Raw genomic sequence first — 27,476 nt, forward strand, 5'->3', positions numbered from 1 at the left:
TTACTTTAGGTTCTTAGAAATAATGAAAATGTATGACGCATCATGAATGAACCATATACCTAATAATTTCGATAAGAGAGTATCACAGACACACATTATCTAACATGATCTAATCAGGATAGTTACTTGATAAAAATAATATGATTCAATATCTTTCATCGTATAGATCGTGGATGTATAATGAACATTTTGTTGTCAGTAATGATACTAGTAGTAATAAAAATCATCAGAAAATTGATTTTCGTAAGAGCTAAGTTTTTTTTTAAAATCCCTTTGTTGATATCTTAATCTCGGTTGTATAGATAGAATACAATGTTTGATTGGTTATGTGGGTGATCTCGTACACTCTAAAAAATGAAGTGCTAATTCAGCTCTTAAAGAGCGTGTATAGTGACTGCACTTCGGAGTGCTGATTTTTCTCGTTCAAATTTGAACTAGACAAATCAGCACTCCGAAGTGCAGTCACTATGCACGCTCTTTAAGAGCTAAATTAGCACTTCATTTTTGAGAGTGTAGATTGCATTGATATCGCGTATGATCAATGGGAAAAATCAGACACATGTTCAATCGGTAATATGACTATCATAATGCAGAACCAATGGCTTGTTTTTGAAATTCAATAGCGAGTTTTTGCAAAGGGACGCACAACGCATTCAAAAACGTAGTAAATGTATTAAATGCCCTTTAAATGACGATAAAGAGCTTGGAGGTCTTTGTCGATAATTGTTGAACCGGAACAGCAGTTTCGTCCCGAGTTCCGGGGCTGACGAAAGATTGCAGACACGTCGTTTGTCCAGAATCAAGGGAAAAACTGCGTTTTTGATTGACGAATTTTCGACAAAGCCTTTTAGGTTGTTCTTGTTCATGAAGGGCATTTAACAATACATTTTCTCTGTTCTTACACTCTCCGAACGTCTCGGCGTAAAAGCTCCGCAATTACTTAAAAAACATAAACACGCTGAGTTGAATTGAACTTGACTTGAGATCAATCTCATTGTATTATATCTTCGAGACGAACGAGTGCCCGCAGAGATCCAGTATTTCAAATATCGTCAAAAGACTCCCGCCAAGCCACAGGCCCAGTGCGCCACCTATGTCAGCTACAAAAAAGAAGACGAATATTTCATTTGTTATCATCTCATTCAGTTATCAATTTTGAAAAAAAAGGCATTGAAACGGAATACGAAGGCATTGGTATGATTGGAGAGAATGAAGAAACATTATAGTCAATGTTTTGAAGTTTTGATGACAAGCCAAATTTTTCTTTTTGTTTATCTGTATCGAATTTATTTAATCACTCCACTTTTCCCCATAAAACGTGTACAATAAGTAGGGGATAATAAATTGCGAGAATACTATAAAACCTATTAAAACGAAATTTCATTGATCTGTTTGTATTATATTGCATAGGCCTATGAATTGTTACCTTGATTATATTTTGAAAAAAAAAATTGTTGAACGGAAATAAATAAATCTAAATTTAAATCTAAATCTAAACGGTCGACATTCAGCTAACATTAGTCAGTATTGGGAACGACGAGTCAAGAACGACGTGAGGCCAAGGCAGTAGTTTTGCAACGGAGTGTAGATTTACTGAACCAAAATTTGTAGATGATTTTCTTTGATGATGAATGTGTAGGATCCATTAAAGCAATGTAAATTCACTCACATAATAATGCGAAAATCGTGTAAGCTGCTTGCTGTTTGACAATCACTGTACTGATGTCCTCGAAAAACAGATCTACAGCCGCAATATTATGCCTGTATACAAAAATAGGAATGATCTGATGATAAGCAACAATGAGCAAAACTGACTGGTTAATGGATTGCCGCTAATTAGAATTGTAGAGGAAGACGCCCTTTTCATCTGCGAAACTTGATATTTTCATATATGAAAACTAACCGCTTTTTTCTCAGGCGACAAATGTCCCCTTTTCGTTTAGTGGATATTTTACAAAAATACATCTATAAGAATCATATTTTCGTGTAAATTTTTTATTTTAAATATCAGCATTATTATTTAGTCCAGTAACGACGAGTACCTGAGTTGGTTAATTATTTTAATTACCCAATTTGAGCAACACACTGAGGCCTATACTGTAAAAAATAATATTTTACTTCAAACTAAATAATAAAGAAGGTTATACTGAAATAAGATAAGAATTATAATTATATTGTAATTATATTTTGATAAGAATTATTCTGAAATTGTTATGATATAAATTTTCTGAAATTTAACAGAACATGCCTAATAAAAATATAAATAATTTTAGATTTCATACCAATTTCTGTAAATTACGTACATTTGTTCAGAAAATATGTTTTTAACAGTGTACATTTTTTTCGTGTTTAAAAGTACTCACTCAATAAAAGTTGTATTCTTAGATTGTTGGTGATGATAGTCCAGCAAGCCCTCTCTATGATATTTGGCTAGGAGGTTGGTTCGGAAGTTAGATGGGTACTTAGCAGTGGATAAAGACACCGAGAACTTGGTCTCTTCACAGTTTAGAGGACAGTTACAGTTCTTCATGTTGAACGTTCCATTTTGTGAACTTGGATCTGAGAAGAGATTTACCGATCCTCTTTCAAATTTGCTCATAGGTTACTAGCCATGCAGGGGCTGCGAAACGGTTTTGGATTTTTTTTTTTGGGGGGGGGGAGGACGGGAGCTATCCATGCCAAAAAAAAACCCACACAATCATTTGGTATTTTTTTACGTGTTTGTACACGGTTTTGGAAAAAGTGGGGGGGGGGGGGCTGAAGCCCCCAGCCCCCTCTCCCCGGTTCCGCGGCCCCCGTTATGACTGCGGGACGTGATATTTTAGGTACGACTGTAATTGTTATTTTTATTTTATTTGGCATTTCGAAAATCAAAGAATACAAACAGATCAGAGACAAGATCAATCAAAATTGTACATGATGGAGAAAATAAGACCTGGATAAGCGTTGGAGAGGCTGCCTGGGTATGGAAAAGGCTAACTTAATAGCCATGACCCACATGTCTTCCTCCCCAAACCTCCCAACTCCATCCAGGTCAGAACACTAATGGTAAGAATAAAATGAGGATATTTCGAATCGGCAAAATACAATAATTCTATTTAAAGAATATATAACATGACAAAGAATGGGAGAGTTTCATGACGATCCGAATTATACGACAAAATGTGTTTTCTCAGACAGTTACCATAGTAACACTACTCAGTCAATAAAAATAAAGGGAAGTCAGACATCTTGTCGGGCAAATATGTTGATGAAAATCTCCCCCTGGACTAGCATGTGAATTTATCACTGTTTATTCGAAGAAGTGTTTATTTGATTCTCCAGTTTGGAAAGAAAGGCCCTGATCAAAGTTTAATGACAAACACAGCATTTCCAGACAAAAACATAAGATATGATTAGACGGCGTAAAATCTTTATTAAACAAAAAAAAAAAGCATAACGTTGAAAATTTCATAAAATTCGGATGTACAGTAAGAAAGTTGAGACATTTAAAAGATTTTATTTCAATTTTTTTTTCAGTGATATGCACAACTCAGTGACATGTAAATGAGGCAGTAGATAATGTCCATCAATCATCATTTCTTCTGTTTTTCATTGTTTGAATTATGCAATATTTCATTTTTTTTACAGATTTGACAATAAGGACCAAATTGACAGAAACATCTGGTATTGAACAAAGCTAATCCCAAATGTTCAGGGAGGAATTAATCACCCTTTCACTTAACAATGAATGCAAAATTAGAATATTTCATACTAATAAAATACAAACGAAATAGTGAGTGGATGACGTCATCAGTTTCCTCATTTGCATACCGACCAGGATGTGCATATAACTGTTTTGTGAATTTAAGCGAAAATTTAAAATGTCATAACTTTCTTATTTTATATCCGATTTTTATGAAATTTTTAGTGTCATGCTCGTTTCATTTTTCTCTTTTTATTCAAATCAACTTTTTGTTGGGGTGGACTCGTCCTTAAAGTTGCAATGCCCCGTTAATGGAGGTATGAATGAAAGACGAGATAATACTTACCGGAAAAAGCATTGCTACAAGACCCTTCCTTTTTAGCATCGCACACGTTGACTGGATGATAAGGATAACACGGGCAAGATTAAGAAAATAAACTAAAACATCAATGATTCATTATGTTAAAATGATGATGACGACGATAATGATAATACTAATAGTAATAATTTTAATCATGGTACTAATAATAATGCCGGCCGTAGTACTATCAATAGTAAAATTATCAATAAAAACAATCTGAAATTGAACAGCTTTTATGCAAAAGGGACTAAATCCACTTTTGATCATTCTTGAAAAAGTTTTTAATCTGTATGACATAAAAATAACAAAAAATGTATCCTTTGTGTTCATATTTTATTTGTGAATAATGTAAATAAAGATGGCTAATTTGTAATGAAAACATCAAGGTTTCATAACTTCAGTACGAAATAATGAAGGTCATGGAGAATGTATTCAGGGGTCAGATGTCAATGAACCCTTTCCAAAAATTTTGTGGAAACTAAGTAAAAAAAAGTTGATAACCAAATAACCCTTTTTCATACACTGCGATGCGTTGCCAAAAGCAATAAAAAATAAATGAAATCAAGTATATAATTTGAAATGATGTTTATCTAAATTAGCAGCATTTAATGCATCATAATATCTAAATCAAGGTTGTCGTGTCTTTTTCTCTCCAGCGATAAGCCACTCACCTCAATGCTACAATAAATGCTATAAACTATTAGCTTAATCTTCTCATGTCAAAGCTCGCATCATCTGAGTGCATTTCCAAACAGCAGAGGGATGATGATGAAGATGACATGAGGGCCATCATTAGAGCTGCAGCGTCTGTCATACATGTAGTAAATGGCATGTATATCAACTTCAACGAAGATGAATTCACATTTTATTATTTATTACCTTTCATTGCGAGCTGCCAGAATCTCTTGAGATGCTAATGCTGCAGGGTAAAACTTCATATCTGCTCTCTGCCGTACGTCACCCATGATGGTATTTCTACTTGGTATCAGTTTGTACAAGGATCATGTATTTGGTCCAGAACAACTGATTGTTATCATGCACAAATAAGGCAAATAATAATGAAATTCAAAAGGAGATAATAGCATAGAAGTACACATCCATCAACCTAAAAAAGAACTCCTACAGCACCACTTCCAGTTCTTGAGAATCAAGCAGTGCAACATATCAGTAATAATATAGATCCTGGTCTGATATTCCTTGACATAACGTTAGGCTTTCATTGAATGGGCCAGACCAAAGTCCTAAAAATGTCAGAAGGTTTTCAAGAGTTTAATTACTCTTTGCTGAAGTTGAGACACGTAACTTCATTTACTATGACAAAAGCTGCAGCTCTAATGATTGCCTTATTTTGATTATTCACCATTGTCCCTGGCTATATGAAAATGTTCTCGGATGATGCTTGCCATAAGAGTTAGGCCTATCCTTTCCATTTACAGATAAGGTATAGTTTTATAGTATTGATTGTAGCATTTGAAGTTAGTGACCTATTGCTACAGAGAAATTATGCCTTGATTTAGATTTATAAAATGCATATCTAAATGCTGCTACTTTAGACAACTTCACCATTCCAAATGATATCATACATGATTTTTTTTACTCTTATGTCAATGCATTACTACAATATATATTAAAAAGTGCTATTTGATCTCAATTTCACCTCTAACTTGTATTTTGACAACATCATTGGTCAAGGATTCAACTATTAAATTGTGTTCATTTTCCACGCAGGTTAGTCTTTTTCCCATCAGCATGATCAGAATCAATATACCTACATGCCACAATAACGTTATATCGACCTATTTACTTAAATTCCCTGATGTTATTGACATAGTTGATTGACCTCTTACCCCTAAATATATTTTCCATGGCCATTTTTTAAAATCCTTATTTCAGATTGAAATTATCAAACATCCACGTTTTCATTCCAAATAGCCATTTTTTTGTTTCTATTATTCACAAATAAAATGTGATTAATGGATTAATTTCTTTTTGACGGAATCATGCATGGATATATAAATATTCATCAACTTTTGACTTTGGATATTAAAGGTGAAGGAATATTCTTTATGATTATTTTGTGCCTTTTTATTTTCTTGCAAAAATTGCTTTTTGACACCAAAATCACCAACATGCAGCGTTTTATCGCAGAGATACCATTATACGATATATAGCCTATGTAAAAAGGTCACTGACCTTTGACCTTGAACTCTATGGATTAATATGCATTCTACGTGATTAAATTAATCTTATTTGACCTTCCTGTAAGAATCTGTGCATTTTGACACAACGATCACTATCCTTTGCCGTTTCATCTCAGGGATACTATTATACAGTATGATACATAATTTAAAAAGGTCATTGACCTTTGAAAAGCTTTTACCTTGAATGTTATTGTTTAATGTGCATTCTGGGTACTTTCTGGGTAATTTCATTTTATTTGATCTTCCTGTAAGTACCTCTGCATTTTGACACCAAGATCACCAACCTGCACCTTTTCAGCTCACAGATACCACTATACCATATATGGCATATGATGTAAAAAGGTCATTGACCTTTGAAAGGCTTTGACCTTGAATTTCATTGGTGAATGAGCATTATAGGTACTTGATTTGATTTCGTTTGATCTTCTTGTAAGAATTTGTGAATTTCGACACCAAGATCACCAACCTGCGCCTTTTCATCTCTATGGTATATAATGTAAAAAAGTCAATGACCTTTGAAAGGCTTTGACCTTGATTTTCATTGTTGAATGTGCATTCTGGGTACTTAATTTTATTTTATTTAATCTTCCTGTAAGAACCTCTGCATTTTGACACCAAAATCACCAACCTGCGCCTTTTCATATCAGAGATATATACCGTATATGGTACATAATATAAAAAAAAAGCTAATTGACCTTTGAAAAGCTTTGACCTTGAATTTCATGGGTGAATGAGCATTGTAGGTACTTGATTTTATTTTATTTGATCTTCTTGTAAGAATTTCTGCATTTTGACACCATGATCACTAACCTGTAATATTTTATCTGATAGATACTATCATGATACAGTATATTTAAAAGGTCATTGACCTTTGACCTCGAAAAAAACACTTTCCCCAACCCATATTCCTCCTAACTTTTTCTGACACCCATACCTGCTCAAATCAGTCAAAAACCATTTCCAATGATTTTATTCCAGATGGTTACTGATTATGGGATACCATACCCTTCATATTGTCAGTATAGGGCACATGAGAGTAATTCAACCGCGCGCAAAGCATGCCGGACAGGCGTAAGTAAAGATCACATGACTTTATTGATTAAAATAATTCATTAAAAATGGATCAAACGTTTGTATATCAAAAGAAAAACGATAGACATAATGCTATGTTCATACTCTTTCATAATCAAGGCGTTTGGGAAGGCTAGACTGCATTTTTGTATTTCATTTTAATCATTATTACCCACAATGCAGTTCTGGTTTTTCTGGCGATGAACTGGCCGAAATTATGGTTAGTCTTATTTCAGACCATTTTACTTTTGATTCAGTTGGGCAAGTACCTGATTAACATATCAAATCTTAATGTACTGTTATTTGTGACTAATGTCAGTGAATTAAAGCAAAATCTATCGAGGGATTGATTTTTAATGATTTTTTGATGAGCTATGATATAACACGTGAGTGAATGGGGGTCATTAATACTCATGTGTGCCCTATAATAGGGCACATGAGAGTAATTCAACCGCGCGCAAAGCATGCCGGACAGGCGTAAGTAAAGATCACATGACTTTATTGATTAAGATAATTCATTAAAAATAGATCAAATGTTTGTATATCAAAAGAAAAACGATAGACATAATGCTATGTTCACATTCTTTCATAATCAAGGCGTTTTGGAAGGCTAGACTGCATTTTTGTATTTCATTTTAATCATTATTACCCACAATGCAGTTCTGGTTTTTCTGGCGATGAACTGGCCGAAATTATGGTTAGTCTTATTTCAGACCATTTTACTTTTGATTCAGTTGGGCAAGTACCTGATTAACATATCAAATCTTAATGTACTGTTATTTGTGACTAATGTCAGTGAATTAAAGCAAAATCTATCGAGGGATTGATTTTTAATGATTTTTTGATGAGCTATGATATAACACGTGAGTGAATGGGGGTCTGTAATACTCATGTGTGCACTATAATAGGGCACATGAAAGTAATTCAACCGCGCGCAAAGCATGCCGGACAGGCGTAAGTAAAGATCACATGACTTTATTGATTAAAATAATTCATTAAAAATAGATCAAATGTTTGTATATCAAAAGAAAAACGATAGACATAATGCTTTGTTCATATTCTTTCATAATCAAGGCGTTTGGGAAGGCTAGACTGCATTTTTGTATTTCATTTTAATCATTATTACCCACAATGCAGTTCTGGTTTTTCTGGCGATGAACTGGCCGAAATTATGGTTAGTCTTATTTCAGGCCATTTAACTATTGATTGAGCTGGGCAAGTACCTGATTAACATATCAAATCTTAATGTACTGTTATTTGTGACTAATGTCAGTGAATTAAAGCAAAATCTATCGAGGGATTGATTTTTAATGATTTTTTGATGAGCTATGATATAACACGTGAGTGAATGGGGGTCTGTAATACTCATGTGTGCCCTATAGACGCCTTGTTCCTGGGATGCCGTGTGCGGCGCTCTTCACATCTTAAGCTTTTTCGGAACATTTCATTAACTTTCGTTAACAGAATCTTTGTCGTCACTAAATAACGCTCGTTTTTTTATATTGGCATTTTTCATTTTTGGGGGAAATAAATGGATACAACACTTAATGCTTTAACTTACATATCACTGACTTGAAATTAAAAAAAGTTGAAACTGATTACAAAGAAAATACGGTTTTTTATAATATGTCACGTGACTGATGAAGTTTTTTTTTACCCTTGTACCATAACAAATTCGGGGGGGGGGGTGGAGCTACTTCCTTCTAAAGATGCACAACATGATTGTCCAAGAAAACTCGTAAAGCCGGTTTAAGTGTCATCGTCGGGCGATATCTGTCCGTACAAAAGAATGGGCATCAATAGCAACTAATTTATTATTATTTATTTTCAATGGATACTCAGGCGTTGTTGTTTCTAGTGTAAACAACTCCCCCGGGTACAGAGGTTTTGTTGCTCTCGGATAATTTCCGATTTGAGAATTATCTTGTTCGTTTGATAATCGTACATGTTTTTTATTCGGAAATATTCGGAAAAGAAAACGCAATTATTTAGTGCATCACATATGTGCACACTGCATATCGCATATGTGGGTCATCATTGACATTGTTCGCCGTATTATTCAGGGTGATGGGTAAGTGAAAAGTATGGTCGTGTGACCTTACTTCGCACGTGACCATATTTCGTGGAGGTCGTATATCTCAGAAAGTACTATATATCGTACCAGAAAAAGCGGTCAAAAATTATCCTGTTTCTAGTTGATAAGATTAGAATTTGTTTAAGCTATAGGGCTAGGCGATTGGGCAGGCGCGCGCACCTGCCTCGGCCGATCCTCGTCCCTGCGCCCACCACCAACTTAGCACTTAGCAGGCAGGATAGGACTTCCGACACATCCACACATAAACATCTGCAACTAAACTGAGTACATTAACTACCTCAACATTCACTTCCAATCTAAAACACACAAGGTGAGAGGATATATTCCTTGTATGGGCAATGCATCCTCTCACCACCCAAATTTATTGATCAACAACTGTCCTTTTTCCAGCCAAACGTTCTCTGCTCTTTAATTAATGATTAACACGGGCAGTGAAACCTGATCTTATCCTCAGCATCCTAACATAGCTTCAAACCACTACCTCTCTCTAAAAAAATGCCCATTATCAACCACAATACAATCCATGAAATAAGCACAATTTCAACACAAAACAAAACCAAAAAGCCTGTGTATCCATTGACATCTTTAATGATTGATAAGATTTCCACGCATAAAGGAATTGGACATGTTCAAAACCATCACCCCCCACCCCATGTGCGCCACAAATTCTACATCCTACACATGCTATAATAGCCCCCTTTCAGCTCACCAAACGCAACATACGTTATTCATATTTGGTTCCAAAATACACTGGATGTTGAAATGGTCTACTGTTTTCTGTTCCTTTCCTTAATTGAATGATGGTGGCATCATAGAGTTAGACCCCCGGTTAGACCCAAATTCCTTTCTCTCTTCTCTCCGCGCTAAATTAAAAACCATACGGGCGGTTGCCCTTGCCCCTACGGTGTCCCACCCGCATTCAGCAGTTAACATCACATTCATTATAGTTATAGTATAACTATTTGGGGGGGGGGGCGGAGTTCTTGGTCTAATACGAAAATCTATCAGCACTTGACAATGCGGGAATACGCCAATACAGTACGACAATACGCCAGACGGTGACCTGTACTTATAAAGAAGAATATAATATGGGAACCATACTTACAGAAGAAAGCGTTCGCACATGTATTCGTGGTGATGAGATCACATACTGGGGCATTGCCTAAATATGTAAAAACAAATTGAAATAACGATTGGAGATTAGCCGAAACAGTCTTTATCTTATACGCCGCCTCCTAAAAGCATTCTTCCATACTGGGACACCTCTGGCCAAACGACTGTACATTTGTATTCCAGAATTGATTCGTTCTTGTTTGAATATAATAGAGAGATTTCGATTGTCTGCGACTGCAACGTATTCCTAGTTCACCGGAAGTGGTGACACCGCTCGTTCAGTATCACGTTCGTACATTGATGAAAACAGTTTCGATTTAAGTCGACGTACCCGTACCACGCCACAGCATATACCAGCGTGATAGCGAGCGGGCCGTGGGCCGATGCTTGCCCGGAGAATCAGGCGTAGCATCACGCTACGAACCAGTGGGGCGACTGTGGGTGCAACATTTGCACTCTTGCGCAAAAAGCCGAAAAACACGGTTGTTTGGAAATAAAACATCAATTACCTATCGGATATGTGTCTGAAAACAGGACACGCTAAATGTAATGTAATGGAAAAGCTGGTAACAAGCAGTAATTTGCAGTTTACCAGCCCTGCTGAATCAACGAAACTCGAGTGTTGATGCGGCTTCATTCATTTTTTCCAAGCTGGGATGACGTCATCATATACGAACTAGCGCTCGTTCGAGCAATATGACACCGAACGTCAAAACCCTCAAATACGAGTCACAGATTTGGTCAGTGGACGAGAAGGCTCGTCACAGATTACTTCGCGCATGCGCAGTGCTCCCAAAATTCCTTAATCTCGTACGTCCACATGGCACGTCACAGAAAACGAAAGGTCTCAACTATGAAAAGTTACATCAAGTCAGTGATCTCCAAGTTGAATATCATTATTTTGAATTATTTTTTACAAGCTATATAGGCCTATTAGTAACGGGAAGGATATAAATATTCATTCGAGCCAACCCATTATCATTTAAAAAAATGATATAGTTGATTGAAAACGTGTAACACTGAATCTATGACGCGTAACTACTGAACTTCTTCCCAAATTGGGAAGAAATATCATCAACTTTGGAACTTTATTTTGACTGGCAGAAGGTTCGATGGAAAGTGGTATAAGTTAGCGCCATCTTTAGTAGCATGTAGCAGGTGATGTAAAAGAAATATAGGTCATAATCTAGACACTACGGGAGCTCAACAGTGCTATCTACTTGGAGAGATGTGTTTCCTTGCAAAGTTGAAATATTACAAATTACATGTCGACCTGGCTAGAGACATTGTGTTGCCAAGACAACATATTAGAAGTTATTAAAGTTTTCTTGGTAAAATGCATTATCTTGCGAAGTCGATTTATAAAATGTATGTCGTTTTAAGTTGCGACAAACATGTTAAAATCGATCACTCTCGCCATGACGACACATCACTTTTATAAGTCGGCTTGGTAAGGCATTTTATCCTGTCGACATGATAAACCCATTCGGTCGACTTGGTAAGGTAACATAGCTCGCTTCCGTAAATGTCCGTATGGTACTTCGAGGTCTCACGGGCCTAAACACTAGTGGCAGGCCCTAGATATTCATTCGAGCCAACCCATTGCTATTTTTTTTATTTTGATATGGCTGATTGACAAAGTGTATGCATATGATTGTCCATCTAACACTGATTCTATTTTTGGTAATTACTGAACTTCCTTTTCCCTAATTGGGAAGAAATATCACCAATTTTGGACTATATTTTGACTGGCGGAAGGATTACGGCTATTTTGCTGTTTGAGTTGATGAATCTGCTCCCCCCGACGGTGTCTTCAAACACGGCAATTTATTTTTAAAATGAGCCGGTCGAGGGACCCTTTTCTGGTCAGATATGGATTGCCAGATATAAATCCTATCCACTGGTAGTAAACATTCGACCCCCGAATTTCATCCTTATTTTTTATGAATTTTTTAAAGTGCCAATTTAACACATGAGTCTATGGGGAATTAATTAGGCCTGTGAGACCTATAGGTAACCTTGACCATAGCCTATTACATGGGGAATTCCTTAGTGGATGAAATACCTGCCCAACTCTTCAGTAGCAGATTGTTTTTCTAGTAGACATGTTTCAATCATCAAGAGGTCCAAAAACTGAACTTCATGGCTATACAAGGCTACATAGGGGGTACTACAGGTACAATGTAACAAGTTGTTATTAGTAACTAACTCTGTGTTTGTGTACCTAGGCTAGGCTGTGTAGGCTGTGCGTGTGTTGTGCACTGGGTTGCTTGCATGTTGTCGTGTGTTTTCATATACCGACGAGCGCTGCTGTAAATCGTGTATTGCACCCATCACAAGATAGGCCTTGCATCAATTGCGCTTGTGAAATTGGTTCATGGGGAAGGGAATGAGAAGAGAAAACTTTAGAATTTGGCTGAAGAGTGATGGATTCAAGAGGGAGGGGGGGGGGGGAGAAAAGCATAGTTAGTATGGGGGGGGGGGGCTGAGAATGAGTTCTTCTGCTATCTTGTTCAACTTTTACTGACTTCTAGCCAGACTAGCCCCCATCCATTTAGAATACAACAAGCCATCTAACCCCCTGTCTCTTTCTACACCCTGGCTTGGGCCCTTGTCATAGGAAGATGTGAATGTATAGTATGCTTGTATGTTGATTCTCATTTCTTTTTTTTGTTATCTAATTAAACTCATGTGAATCTGGTATTTATATTGTGGGCAGATCTTGAATCCAGATATGCACACTATTCATTTCTACAATTTGCATTATAGGATTTGGGCCCTACATTGCATCCATTGTTGAGCTACACATAGGCATGTAGGATGTATGTAAATCCATAGGGCACTAGACATTAGAAGTAACATTAGAAATGGTCATTACATAACACATCTGTATATTTCATGCATTTCTTTGTGATAAAGTGAGTGTACAGATGTTAAAGAAAAGCCAGGAAGGTAAATTAAAAATGAACCTTCATGTGCCATACATTACAGGTCTCACGGGCCTAAACACTAGTGGCAGGCCCTAGATATTCATTCGAGCCAACCCATTGCTATTTTTTTTTATTTTGATATGGCTGATTGACAAAGTGTATGCATATGATTGTCCATCTAACACTGATTCTATTTTTGGTAATTACTGAACTTCCTTTTCCCTAATTGGGAAGAAATATCACCAATTTTGGACTATATTTTGACTGGCGGAAGGATTACGGCTATTTTGCTGTTTGAGTTGATGAATCTGCTCCCCCCGACGGTGTCTTCAAACACGGCAATTTATTTTTAAAATGAGCCGGTCGAGGGACCCTTTTCTGGTCAGATATGGATTGCCAGATATAAATCCTATCCACTGGTAGTAAACATTCGACCCCCGAATTTCATCCTTATTTTTTATGAATTTTTTAAAGTGCCAATTTAACACATGAGTCTATGGGGAATTAATTAGGCCTGTGAGACCTCGAACTCACCTGGTAAAGCCGGTGCCCTGCACCCGCATGTAGATACAACAGCATCAGTCATGCATTCAGCTAAACACTTTATTCGTGAGTATTTGTCGTAAAATTGCAGTTTTTTCTCTCCGCAAACGCCGTATGGTGGCCTCGCATTGTAACGCTACACAAAGATAAAAAGGCGTATAAGAAAGTCAATAGTTATCGGTTACCATAACTGAGGATATGCGTACCGTACCGTGTAACAATCTTCTCATATAGTTTGGGTAAGAAAACCGCAAATTAAAATAGAACATATTTCAAAAGTGTACATTCTCGGGATTCAAGAGAGCGTTGTTGGAACCATCAGCTAGTCGCGCAGCACATGCACACATTCACAGAACACCTACCATGCGCTGCCTTTGGCTACATTGGCAACAACCCAAACATTTCCTAACGTCACTTCACACAGGAAAACAAGGCGACGCCAACCTGTCAAGATCTTCGAACAGCAACCGAAGTATACGCAAACTGGAACTTGTCAGAGTTTGGGCATTTAGACCATGATCTGCGTGAGCGTCATATAACGTTGGTGCCACTGAGCGTAATCTTCTAGTTCAGTGGTTGGTGACATTGGCCATGCAGCTAGCGACGTCAGCAGGGCGTGTACACGTATGCCCAATAACGCCCCCTTGAATAGCGAGCACTTGTACCTTTAATGTTTAAACGGCTCACATCATCTGGCAAACGTAAAAATGTCTGGCAAACGTAAAAGCTCTGCTAAAGATCAATACGGAAAAAAATCAACTAAACCTACATATTCTTTTCCCCGACTGTATACTGTTATAGGGACAGTATGTGGCAGCAGGTCCCTAAACTATTTCAGAGACATAGATCCTTTACTTTTGGTGATAGATTCTTTTGGGGAAATGACACAAACATATTGGAACAACCAACCTCATGATATTAAATCAACGGATTCCACAGATTCTAATCTGTGTTAAAGACATACTTTTCAGGAAGCACCTACATTGGACCTATACCAAATTAAAACAAATCCTCCACACGCATAGGGACTATTCATATGGCATTATATGTATCTAAGAAGTGATTATTAGTATTTGTATGCATTTTATAGGAAAAGGTGGTCGACATACAAGCCTCTCATGATCACAAACGTTGGTGCGCTTGTATCATGAAACGCACGAATTTTGGAAATAAATTTGAATTACTTACCAGGCTTTTAGTAATTGATACAGCAGTTGATGCACCTGGCCCAACTTGGAATCCTATATCATGTGGGTACGTGCCTTCCTCTTGGTCTAACAGGTGTATATTAAAACCGGCGGCATCTTTCAAGAATACATTGTAATAATACTTTTCTTGCTCGACGTTTAGCATCAGACTCAGACCAAATGCTCTCCCTGAATAGGATAAAGTTCTTTAGAAAATAGTAGCAGCAATAGTAGTAGCAGTAGTACTACTACTAGTAGTAACACTACTGCAAATAGTAATAGTAGTAGTATTAGTAGTAGTAATAGTCATTACATTATCAGTATTAGTACGCGTATAGTAGTACTGATAGAAATAGTCGGCCATAGGAGTAGTAGTAAAAGTAGTAGAAAAATGGTAGTAGTAGAAACAGTAAAAGTAGAAGAAGAAGAAGTAGTAGTAGTAGTGAATCTTTAGCTATATCAACAATATGACTAATAGGTTATCTTACTCCGTGATAATAGACGGGTCAATATACGACCAAAAATACCCTTAACCGGAACAAATTGCAACAAATGATTTTTCAACGGGTTTTTGTACTATTTGACCTGAGGAATAACATTAAGAATCTACCAAAATCCGCATCCTGGAAAGTGGTTATTTTTTAGATGGCGTCCAAGATGGCCGCCATTCACTGAAAATGGATACAACTCACTCATTATCCACCCTAGAATCCTATTTAGATTCACATTCCATGGTCTAGGGGGTAATATTGTAACATTGTAAATACAGTACAGGCTAGAGCTCTACACTTATAAGCCCTCCAGTGTACCAGGTAAATCCAAGATGGCGCCCAAAATGACTGCCGTAGGCTGAAAATCCACAACTCGTCTGGCTTCAATTTTTTTTTTCAATGGTTTTAAGGGTGAGGTAGTACAAGATACAAGGTCAGCCAGTGGTCTGGTGTGTCAAAACAAAATCCAAAATGGGGTCCAAAAATCCAAAATGGCTTCCAAAAATGGAGTTTAAAATGGCTGTTGATAATGAAAATGGACATAGTTCATTATATCCTCATGGGACATAATGATTTTGGTGTCTAGACCATGTTTTCAATGGTCAAATAAGACATTTGTACAAGTGACAGTATGTTAGAAAACCCAAGATGTCTTCAAAAAATGGAGTCTAAAATTGTTGTTGCTACTTAAAAAAAACCCGACATAGTTTGCTCAATATCCAGAAATATGATTTTTGTGTCTATACCATAGTTAAATGGGTCAAATAATACATTAGGGCAAGATAAAAGGAAAGTGAGTGGTCTGGTATGTGCAAAAATCAGCGATGGATTCCAAAAATGATTCTGAAATGGCTGCTAATACTTAAAGCGGACATAGCTCATTTCATTTTGGCCTGGGAGATGTGATTTTGATGTCTAAACCACTGGCTTCAAAATTCAAACGATATATTAGGATAAGTTACAAGGACAGTCAGTTGCCTGGTATTTCAGAAAAAATCTATGTTGGCTTCAAAAAATTGATTCTAAATTTCCTGCCGTTACTTAAATCGGACATAGCTTATTTCATATCGGCCTGGGAGATGCGATTTTGGCGTATAAACCACTGGAGTCAAGGGATAAAATAATACACTAGGACAAGTTTTAAGGACAGTCAGTGGTCTGGTATGACCAAAATCCAATATGGCTTCCAAAAATTGATTCTAAAATGGCTGGTGATACTTAAAAGTGACATAGCTAATTATATAAAATTTCGGCGATTTCGGTGTCTAAAATATGGTTTCAAGGGTCAAATGGTATATTAGGACAAGTTACAATGACAATCAGTGGTCTGGTATGTCAAAAATTCCAAGATGGTTTCCAAAAAAGAGTAAAATAATGTCTAATATTACTCATAAAAGGACATAGTTTGTTTAATATATGTCTGGGTATATGACTTTGGTATCTAAATCATGGTTTAAACGGTTTAAGTAAATGGTTTAAGTAATACATATAGGGTAAGTTACAAGACCAGTCAGTTGTCTGTATGTTAAAAGATACACGGTGACTTATATAATGGGGTGTAAATTGACTGTTGTTACTTAAAAGTATACATAGTTTATTAGAAGTATACCTTGGAGGTATGATTTTGGTGTATACACTAGAGTTTACAGGGTAAAGTAATATATTGGGTTAAGTTGAAAGGACAGTCAGATATCAGGCATGTCAGAAAATTGAAGTTGGCTTTAAAAATTGGGGTTTTGAATGACTGTTGCTACTTGGGGATATTATTTTGGTGTCTACATTAGCGTTTCAAGGGTCAATAAATACTTTGGGACTGGTTACCATGATATGCAGTTATAACCATTTTGCCTTAAAATCCATTTTGGCTTCAAAAATGGGTTCCAAAGTGACTGCTATTACTTAAAAATGGACACAGTTCAAACAAGATCCACCTGTGAGAAAAAATATTGGTGCCTACACTTAAATGCATGGGGATAAGTTATCATACTGTTTCATGAGTTTGTATTAGCACCCATTTTGATGAAAGTTTAGAATCCACCATGGATTTTTCTGACAAAATGTACTACTATTCATCCCTGTTACATGTCCGAATGTATTATTTGACCCTTTATACCACAATTTAGATACCAACATTATTTCTTACAGATAGATATTTTAGAACTCTGACCATTGCTAAGTGATATGAGTCGTTTAAGATGCTTTTTTTTCTAAAACTCTTGGATTCTTAGGCAAATTGGACAACTGCATTTTAATGTAACCAGTCCAAACGTATTATTTTAACCATGAAACCACAGTGTGGACACCGAAATCACATCTCTTTAGTGGATTTTAAATGAACTATGTCCATTTTTAGTCATTTTAGACTCCGAATTTTGGAAGCCAGCTTGGATTTTCGACATACTGGACTACTGACTGTCTTTGTAACTAATTTTCTGACTTTTAAAGCCATGGTATACACATCGAAATCACATGCCCTTGACGAACATGAACTATGTCCATTTGTAAATACCAGCGGCAAATTTATTCTATTTTTTTAAAGTCAGCGTGGACTTTTGGACATACTTGACCACCCATCGTCCTTGTAATTTATCCCAATGTATCATTTGACCTATTTAACCATGGTATAGGCACAAAGATAACATTCCCTGATATTGAACAAACTATGTTTTTTTTTAAGTAGTAGCATCATTTTTTTACTCCATTTTTTTGAAGCCATCTTGGATTTTTTAACATACCGGACCACTGATTGTCCTTGTAAATTGTCCCAATGTATTATTTGACCATTGAAACCATGGTCAAGACACCAAAATCATACCTCCCAGGTGGATATGATATGAGCTGTGTCTATTTTAAGTATTAACAGCCATTTTAAACTCAATATTTGAAAGCCATCTTGGATTTTTGGACACACCTGACCAATGGCCGTCCTTGTAACTTGTCACGATCTACTTCACCATTAGAACGATTGAATAGAAATCAAATTAAAGCCACTTCAGTAAGTGATGGATGTATTGTGAAGTTTTTAGTTTACGGCAGTTTACCCAATGGACCATGCAATGTGAATCAAAGTAGGATTCTAGGATGGATAATGAGTGAGTTATATCCATTGTCAGTGAATGGCGGCCATCTTGGACGCCATCTTGAAAATTATACTTTCCCGTATGCGGATTTTGGTAGATTTTTAGTATGTTATTCGTGAGGTCAAATACTGCCAAAAACAGTTGAAAATCATTTGTTGCAATTTGTTCCGGGTCAAACAATATATTGATGCAAGAGCGGGAGATCAATTCTATCGTGCTATTATTCCTCTTTACCTACCGGCAGCACGAGCTCTGAGAAGTCGTTTGTCTTTCTGACCGTCATTGATCTGATAGCATCGGCCGAATGAAGTAAAAACGGGTTGAATATCCTCTAAGCTAATAGGTACACCAGCAAACACCGCCCTGAAATGGAAATATAGAGAATGATCAACAAAAACAACGCCGACAACAACAACGACGAAATAGAAATCATTATTTCTGAAGATATCTTAACAACACAGGCATGACTGGACAGGTGCCCACCTTGCTTAACGTTTCGAATGACTAGTATCACATTATAAAAGAGAAATGCCAGTAGTTGCAGTAAACACTGATTTCATGACAAAGTCTGTAAAACCAGGCTTAATTGTCAGTATATCATCGAGGATCTAGATCTGGTACAGTCACATAAACTGAACTTTGTGAAATCCTGAAATATACGCTGAAAAATATTCACACTGAAATCACCAACACAGATATGCGCACGTGGGATAGTGTATTATTATTGCTTTGAATGTCGTGCCCAACGCTTGACCCGAATCCTGTGCTTATTTGCTAATTTCTCAGCAATTACACAATTTCTTCCAGAATCCTTTGGCACATATTCTTTATTTATACAAACAGACACTTTGGTGGTCATTTCATTGGCATTTACCTTTAAAAGACAAGTCGACCCGAACAAAAAGTAGATTCGAATAAAAATTAAAAATCCAACAAGCATAACACTGAAAATTGAATCAAAATCGGTTGTAAAATAAGAAATTCATGACATTTTAAGGTGTTGCCTAATCTCACAAAACAGTGCACGTCCTGCAGCTGGTCGGTATACAAATGAGGAGACCGATGACATCATCCACTCACTATTTCTTTTGTATTTGATTATATGAAATATGAAATATTCTAGTTTTCTCCTCATTGTCAAGGGAAAAAACCAGTGGCGTACCGTGGGTCACGGCATGGGGGGGGGGCACCAACAAAAATTTCGAGCCATGAGCGTTCTGTTGCCAGGCATGCCAGGTATACTGACTGAATAGAAATATATTAAGAAGAGTGCCATTAAACATGTTAAACAAATATGTATTTCACTGATCAAATATTGCGAGCGCGAAGGGCGAGCTTAAATTATTTGATATTCAGACCTCAAAAAGGACATTATAAGCAATTTTTTGTAATGAAATTTTTGTATATATTGACCCCAAACAGGGACATTTTAAGGATTATATTAGAAGAATCCATTAAGAGTATACAAATCTCACCATAGGCATTAAATGCGAGTGCCAAGTGCTTGCTGATTTTGTTAGAATTATATATAAACACAATGAAGCAATTGTAGTCATTGTAATCATGATTAACATACGCATCTCATTAATCAAATATATTGCGAGCGCGCAGCGCGAGTTGAAAAGTTAGGAAATTTGTACCTGAAGAGGAGCATTTTAAAGCTTGTTTGTAGGAATTCACGAACACCATACGTATTTCACTAACCAAATGATGCAAGCGCGAAGCGCGAGCTGAAAACTTTTTATATTCAGATCAGAAAAGGGGACATTTTAAGGACTGATTTTAGGAATTCATGAAGAGCAGACATATCTCATCAATCCACTTAAGCGAACGCAAGCAATGACAGGAGATTTTTTTATATGAAGACCTTAAAATGGGGCAATCACTTAAGGTAGTCATGAAAAAGAAGCATATGTCACATGAAACCATATAATAACTCGAAGTGCGAGGAAATTTATTTGGTGTATATTGACTTGAAAACGGGAGGTTTTAGTACAACCTGATTATATGTCTCGTTAAACAGACAATGCGAGCATCACGAACAACGAAGACATAGGAAATGATGAAATCATGTTCCATTAAGTTATGAAAAAAATCTTATGTAATATAACATAACTTAATTTAATATAATATCTGTAATGAACAATAATTTCTTCTTTCCCACTACGTTTCTCTTCCTTTCTTCCTCTTATTCTCCCTTTTCTCGTTCTTTTTTTTGGCCAGCCGCTGGGGGGGGGGGGAAGGGGGGGGGGGCACGTGCCCCCCATGCCCCCCCGTAGTTACGCCACTGGAAACTACGGTTAATTCTTACCTGAACCTCTGGAATTAAGATTGTTTATTACGATGGTTCAGTTAAGTTGGTCCTTACTGTCAAATATGTAAAAAATGAAATATTGTACAATTCAAACAATAAAACAAAAGAAATAGTGAGTGAATGACATCATCGACTGTCCCATTTGCATGTCACTGATTGTGCATATCACTGCTTTGTGATAAAGAAGCAAAACTTTAAAATGTCATAACTTTTTTTTATTTTACATCGGATTTTGAAGAAATCTTCAGCGATTTGCTCGTTTGATTTTGTCTATTTATTCAAATCAACATTTTCTGGGGGTGGACTTGATCTTTAAACGTTTGTTCATGCTTCATTGATCAACGTACTATTTTTTAGATTTTTCTGGTATATTGTTTTTAAGTCTAATAATAAATTCAATCAATGTCATATTTTGCTTTTAATTATCTTATGATTATTAATTGTACTCTGCCTTTGTCTTATGTACACTGGGTTTCCCATTCTTAAGCTTTTTCTCCTTGTTCTTGTTTCAATAAATATAATACTACTAGTAGTCACTGTTAGAAATAATTTAAACAACGCTGTTTAATATGTGAATCGCACAGTAACTTAGATTATTGACAGTTAAATATTTAAATTTAAACTTTGTTGTTTAAGATTTTAAACACTTGTTCAAAATTTTTTAAACAACTACTGTGCGATTCACGTAGTAAACAGCGTTGTTTGAATTATTTTGAACTGTCCATTCAGTGACTTTGACTATTATTGTTATTGATTCGTAGGTCTGTCTTTCAGACAATCGTCAAAATTAAAAGCTACATGCATCATCCTAACGTAAAAGATCGATCAAAATTAATTAATCAAACATTTTAATCTTACCTAATAAACATATCCTCTTTTTGGTGTTTTAGTTCATTGAATATTTCGGTTGTATTGAAGCTAAGAAGTTGCTCCACATCTTCAGGTGTTAGTGGAATAATCTCACCGAGGTTGTAGTTTTTGTTCTCGTAATTCCTCAAAATCTTGTCGATCGCAGGATATGCCTGTGTTTTCGATTTCCTAGAGCAGGCAAAGGGAAAATACGATGAATCTTTTTTTTTTTTTTTTTACATACTTTTAGTATAATAGCGACGTATTTCTCAAGTACGATTCAATTCAATTCAATTTATTTGGCAGACTAACACAATCAACATAGGCGGCGGAAGCGGGGGGGACGTGTCCCCCCCTAAATTTGAGGAGGGGGGGACGGTCCCCCCCTAAATTTGTTGTTGATGACCTTTTTTTTTTTTTTTTTTTTTTTGCTTGTCAAATTTTTTTTCTACGTCCCCCCTAAAATTTTGGGGTTGAGAACCTTTTTTTTTTATTGCTTGTCAAAATTTTTTTTGTTGTCCCCTCCTAAAATTTTTGGCTTCCGCCGCCAATGCAATCAAGAAGTTACAAAGTAAAATGAAATAAACAGATACAGGACATTATCAACATGTCAAAGCAGCTTGTACTTGTGACCTACAAAGGTACATATATAATATTTTGTTTGAGCTACTTAAAGCAGGGGGTGTTTCCCAAATATTTAAGTATACCCAGTTGTTGTGTGTCCGGACAGATTGTGTGTCCGGACGATCAATTTTAGAGGGTCAGTTGAAAAAAAATTCAAGCGAAGTTTCATCAATTTTTAGTACAAAATGTTAGGAAATATTATAGAGAACAAGATAGAAGATGATTACAACTTATTGAATTCATATATTTAGTGTAATGTACAGACAAAAAGAAGGCTTCAAAAATATGAAGTGTCTGACACTCGACCCCCATCCTAAGACTTTGAGTCGTACTTTCAGTGATTAGTTAACATTGGTTTGACTTTTGAAAAATCTGAGCTAGAAGGTCACACTTGTAACCTGTGTCTGTGATATGTTCCAAAAATGAAGCCCAGAAAAAATTGCGTTCGAAAGTAATTATTTAGTGCTTCAAAAATTGAAATATAAAGTGACCGGAACACCATCTTAATTTCATCTCATACACTTATTGTACTATTTAGGTGTCTATAAGACGCCTATTTACAAAATCGGGGTTTGCCTTGTAGTTTTAGCTTTTTATTTTCAATAATGGTTGATTTCAGGGTTTATTAGTTCTAATACATGCACTTTACACATGTTTCATATTGGTTCGAGAATTTTTTAAATCGGCTGCTCACAAAGTTAAACAATACCTTTAATGGCGACGTGTACATGAAGCAACGCGCAATTAAAATAATACGCAGTAGTGCGGGTCTTCTTGACATGATCTGACCAATGCGGTCATGCCTTTTTATACCTCGCGAAACTAGGCATCATACACCACCGGGTGATAAATTATTACTTTACCCCAGATATCCCAAGAATTTATGGGGAAGGTTTCCCGTAAATCTCGACTTGTTTTGTCTCGGATTTTAATTATTCCTGAAAACGGGCATTTTAAAATCGGCGCCAAACACATGGCATCATCATGAAGAGTATCGGATAAGTGAACTCGTCTGTGTAAGACATGGTAAGATAAGATCCCGAAGATCCATCACGACGGGGCTGTGATTGTTCTATATGTGCATGTGTGAGCGCTTTTGCGTGTGTGTGTGAGTGAGGAAGGGAGAGAGATGTGTGTTATGTGAAGAGCGGCTTTTATTGTGTGGGTGTGTCTGCAAACCACAAATCAAAGTTATTTGACCTGTATTGAAATGAAATAACATCGTGTAATTATTGAAAAACAGGTAGCATTTTCAACAGAATTATGGACATTTGTGTGGGTGCGTGAGGGCATATGTATGATAACTGGCGGTCATTCAAAATGAAAGAGCAATTTGTTGCTTAAATAAGAGATATTGAAAAAGAGATAGAGGGGGAGGGCGAGCGAGACGCACGAAGAGAGTGTGGGTTGGTGTATGCTTGAACGTGGGTGTGGTGTAGCTGTGGTGTGCGCGTGAGTGTACTTTGTTGATTTACTAGTGCTTTCTAAAATGGATATATGCACCAATTTCCAGTGCTTTCTAAAATTTACAAGCCCCGCTAAACCAATTCTAGATAAGCCAATGGCAATGTATACATTTTTTTCTTTGGTACCATGTATACATTGTTTAGAAACTTTTGTATCAAGCGAGCATCCAGTTGTATTCACTTACACGAAAGAATTGGAATTACAGATGATAACCTTTGGGAATACGAGCTCGGTTTCTGTGTCATTGATGCTGCTATCAACTGAAAGGGGAAATGTGGAGAAGTACATTATCCTCTCGATGATTTGAAATGTGCAACCCACCATAGCGATAGACAGGATTAACAACCACCATAACCTGAATATACAAGAGAGACACAGAGATTAACAAGGAAATGATTGAATATGAAGGTTATATATTTTCATCCACACTTGATACCTAGTATGCTAATTCACTTCAAGGAAACAATTATTGTTCTTGCAATCGGGATTTTTCATACAAAGCATACAAATCAAGTATCTATAACAAGAGTCTATAATTTTTATGATTGGAAACTTATTTAGATTCGCATTATTTGCATAAGGTTGCAGTCCTCTCCCAATGAAAAGCGTCCGAAAGCAGGGGCGTATCTAGCATCAGATCCAACGTGCATGGGCCCACATACATTTCTTTGTCATAGTTGATGCTGGATACGCTAGTGAAAGTATGACATTTGAAACAACGCAATGACTAGGGGAAGGCGGGGTAAGTTGTGACAGTTTTTGCTTTTTGCATGTTAGAATTGATATGATTAATAATCTTGTCGAAATAAGTACCTTCCCTTTAAATCTAATTCTTCTGAAATATTTTCCACCTATATATAACTTTCTATCCCCACACTGAAAGTCATTGTGACCTTTGAAAAAACGATGTCAAATGGCTCAACTTGCCCCATATATGGGGTAAGTTTGAGCCACCTTCTGGGGTAAGTTGAGCCACAAAAACTATGTACGAAATGTATGGGGGAGAACCAGCATGTCAATTTTTTGTTTTAAGTCTTTTCACTTGCTAATTCTCTATAAATACTAACATCCTGTAAAAGGAAAAGAGCAGTCATGTAAATTTGCTCCATTCAGCCTGCATTTCAATTGATTTTTATGGTTTGTTTGTTTTTTAAGACACATTACCGTAGGAATTACCATGGCTCAACTTGCCCCATGCTGTTTGGCTCAACTTACCCCAGTCCGAACTTAGTGCGATAATTTTGTATTCACACATTTATTATGCATCCATCATATAAAAGACTACGACAAGAATTAAGATCCATACCTGGACCAATAATGCTGTTATCATGTCTTTATCATATTTAAAGACGTGTGTGTTTATAAAGCACTTATCTATTTCACACTCTTTTTTACTTTTTTGGCTGAAATTCATATTTTTCCCTCTAAAAAACTACTTTTTGTTTCAAAGTTGGAAACATTGTGGTGGGGTTAGGGGTTATGCTATGGGTCATCAATACATGACACCACCACAATGTCTGACTCATTATTGGCATGAGGCTGGTGGCTCAACTTGCCCCTATGCTCAACTTACCCCGCCTTCCCCTATAGCTTTGGTCAGTCTGGGCTCGATTCCGCTCACATGACCATGATGACTGCGACATTAGATATTTCTTTAAATCCTGTTATTTTCGACCTTTTTTTTATTTTCGAGTACATTAGGTCAAAAGGTGCAAAGTCTCGAAAAATAGAGGTCATGTCACCCTTGTTGCAGAAAAAAAAATTCTTCGAATTTGTTGAAAACATTTTAAGTTTATATACTCACAACAATATATATTGGGTCACAAGGCGATAAATCTGGGGTCTGTTGCCAAAGTGACAGAAATTGGGATAAGATTATTTCTGAATTGTTGAAAACTTTCTCGTGTTTGGTTTTGGATTTGCCTTTATTTGTAACTTTCTCCGCAACGGCCATTTTGCAAAGTTAATACATACACTTATGAATAACGTCATCATGGCCACTGACATTGCCAATATCCTCCATCTTTTTTAGAATAAATTTTCACACCGCAAACGCTTTCAAGAACATATAAAATGTATTATCCAGTGCCCCTCATGAGAAAGGGCAACCAAAAAGTCTTGGTCGGAAATTGCTGAATTCAAAACAGCAGTTTCATCCTGGAATCTGGACAAATGATATGTTTTCAATTTTGTCATCTACCACAGGACGAAAATGCTGTCCCGGTTCAGCAATTTTCGACGAAGACCTCTCAGTTGTTCATTGTGATATGACTTTCATTTTTAATACATTTACTTTGTTTTTGAATTCGTTCTGCTTCGTGATGCGAAAACTCCCTTTTCCCCACCTTCTGCTTCGACGCTCCCTTGACACAAGGATGTACTTCAGTCCAGCAACACCTATTCCTTCCGGGGCACTACGCGATAATGCAAACCACCAACTCCTTACAACATCTTTACGTGAAGGTTTCTTTTTAAATCGTGCTCCGGAATCCGGCGGCAGCGCTGCGTTGCGAAAATGAATCTCTTTCGCGTCTCTGGACACGTCGTCGCCGGATAAGTCATTCGCGTTAGACTCGTTCATCCTAAAACACGAAGGGTGAAAAGATGAAGCAGTTTCTCAAATGTCCAGACCGAATAAGTCGATGAAAACTCAAGGCTTGTAACGAGTACAAGAATGCTGAACGAAACAAATATTGCCCACACCGAGTAAATATAAATTTTGGAAAAGAAAGAAATTAATTTCGAAGTTATCGCCACACGCAAGGTTAAAGCCCTATGATTTGTATTACTGTAGTGCTAACACAATGTGAACTTGTATTGTATAGTCCTTTAGCCATACCTTAAACAGACTTCTGGTTTGTTCAAAGAAGAATAAAAATTAACTATCTACATAACGACAACAAATACGATGTGGGCATTGTTGGTATCAGTCTTTATTGATCAAATAATTATGCGGGTATTGCATTACTTAATACCCAACTTCCATTAAAATAATAGTAGTAATATCATATAGGCTGATCTTGATGAGGGCATATACACTGAAATTGTATCATCATAACCAAATATATAGACTGTATGTCTAATGATGTCACCTGAATCACAAGAAAGTAGTTCAGTTCTCCCTAAGACAATAATCCCCATGACACCAATCAGCATCTTCGACGCTATAGCGAAAAAAGGAGACATCTGAGACAAACATGCAATCAAATTTTATACCGAGGTCAAGTCAATAAAATTACTTTTGGTACATGCAGTACGTAGACTTAATGCATGTATAATACAAATTGGTTTGAACCCATCATAGACAATATTCCAAGGCTAACATAACCCCATAATAGAATTGCACTGCTATTGAATGGTTAATTGCATGTAGATGTTTTACTTTTACTCATGATACTCTTTTTAAAGTCAGTCCGACATTGAACATGGTAGTGCAAAACAATTCTTAGCCCACAATTGAATTGT

The 27,476-nt window shown here is 36.5% G+C and overlaps 1 protein-coding gene across 2 annotated transcripts; it reads right to left on the bottom strand.

Annotated features, from left to right (window-relative positions):
* Window positions 1–642: 642 nt before the first annotated feature.
* On the bottom strand, window positions 643–26,864 carry LOC121431053 (acid-sensing ion channel 1B-like). 2 transcript variants are annotated; one of them, XM_041628523.1, is made up of 11 exons: window positions 26,357–26,864; window positions 24,196–24,366; window positions 21,930–22,109; window positions 18,996–19,120; window positions 15,188–15,375; window positions 13,991–14,135; window positions 10,519–10,575; window positions 4,032–4,082; window positions 2,364–2,559; window positions 1,670–1,761; window positions 643–1,100 (listed from the first exon to the last, which is right to left on the bottom strand). In XM_041628523.1, exons 1-11 carry the CDS (start codon window positions 26,590–26,592, stop codon window positions 1,000–1,002), a joined length of 1,542 nt encoding a protein of 513 aa, XP_041484457.1. In that variant the 5' UTR covers window positions 26,593–26,864; the 3' UTR covers window positions 643–999. The 2 variants fall into 2 exon arrangements, with proteins under 2 accessions (XP_041484457.1, XP_041484458.1); XM_041628524.1 differs by lacking the exon at window positions 24,196–24,366.
* Between the last annotated feature and the right edge of the window lie 612 nt (window positions 26,865–27,476).

This window comes from Lytechinus variegatus, chromosome 17, assembly GCF_018143015.1.
Source record: "Lytechinus variegatus isolate NC3 chromosome 17, Lvar_3.0, whole genome shotgun sequence".
Taxonomy (NCBI): Eukaryota; Metazoa; Echinodermata; class Echinoidea; order Temnopleuroida; family Toxopneustidae; genus Lytechinus; species Lytechinus variegatus.

Excerpts from the sequence above, each read along its gene's own strand:
- LOC121431053 (XM_041628523.1), bottom strand. The coding sequence starts at position 26,592 with ATGAACGAGTCTAACGCGAATGACTTATCCGGCGACGACGTGTCCAGA. Across the intron at positions 19,121-21,929 it reads AAAGAGGATATGTTTATTAG|GGCGGTGTTTGCTGGTGTAC; the intron begins GTAAGATTAAAA and ends TTTCCATTTCAG. Across the intron at positions 1,101-1,669 it reads CACGATTTTCGCATTATTAT|CTGACATAGGTGGCGCACTG; the intron begins GTGAGTGAATTT and ends TCTTTTTTGTAG.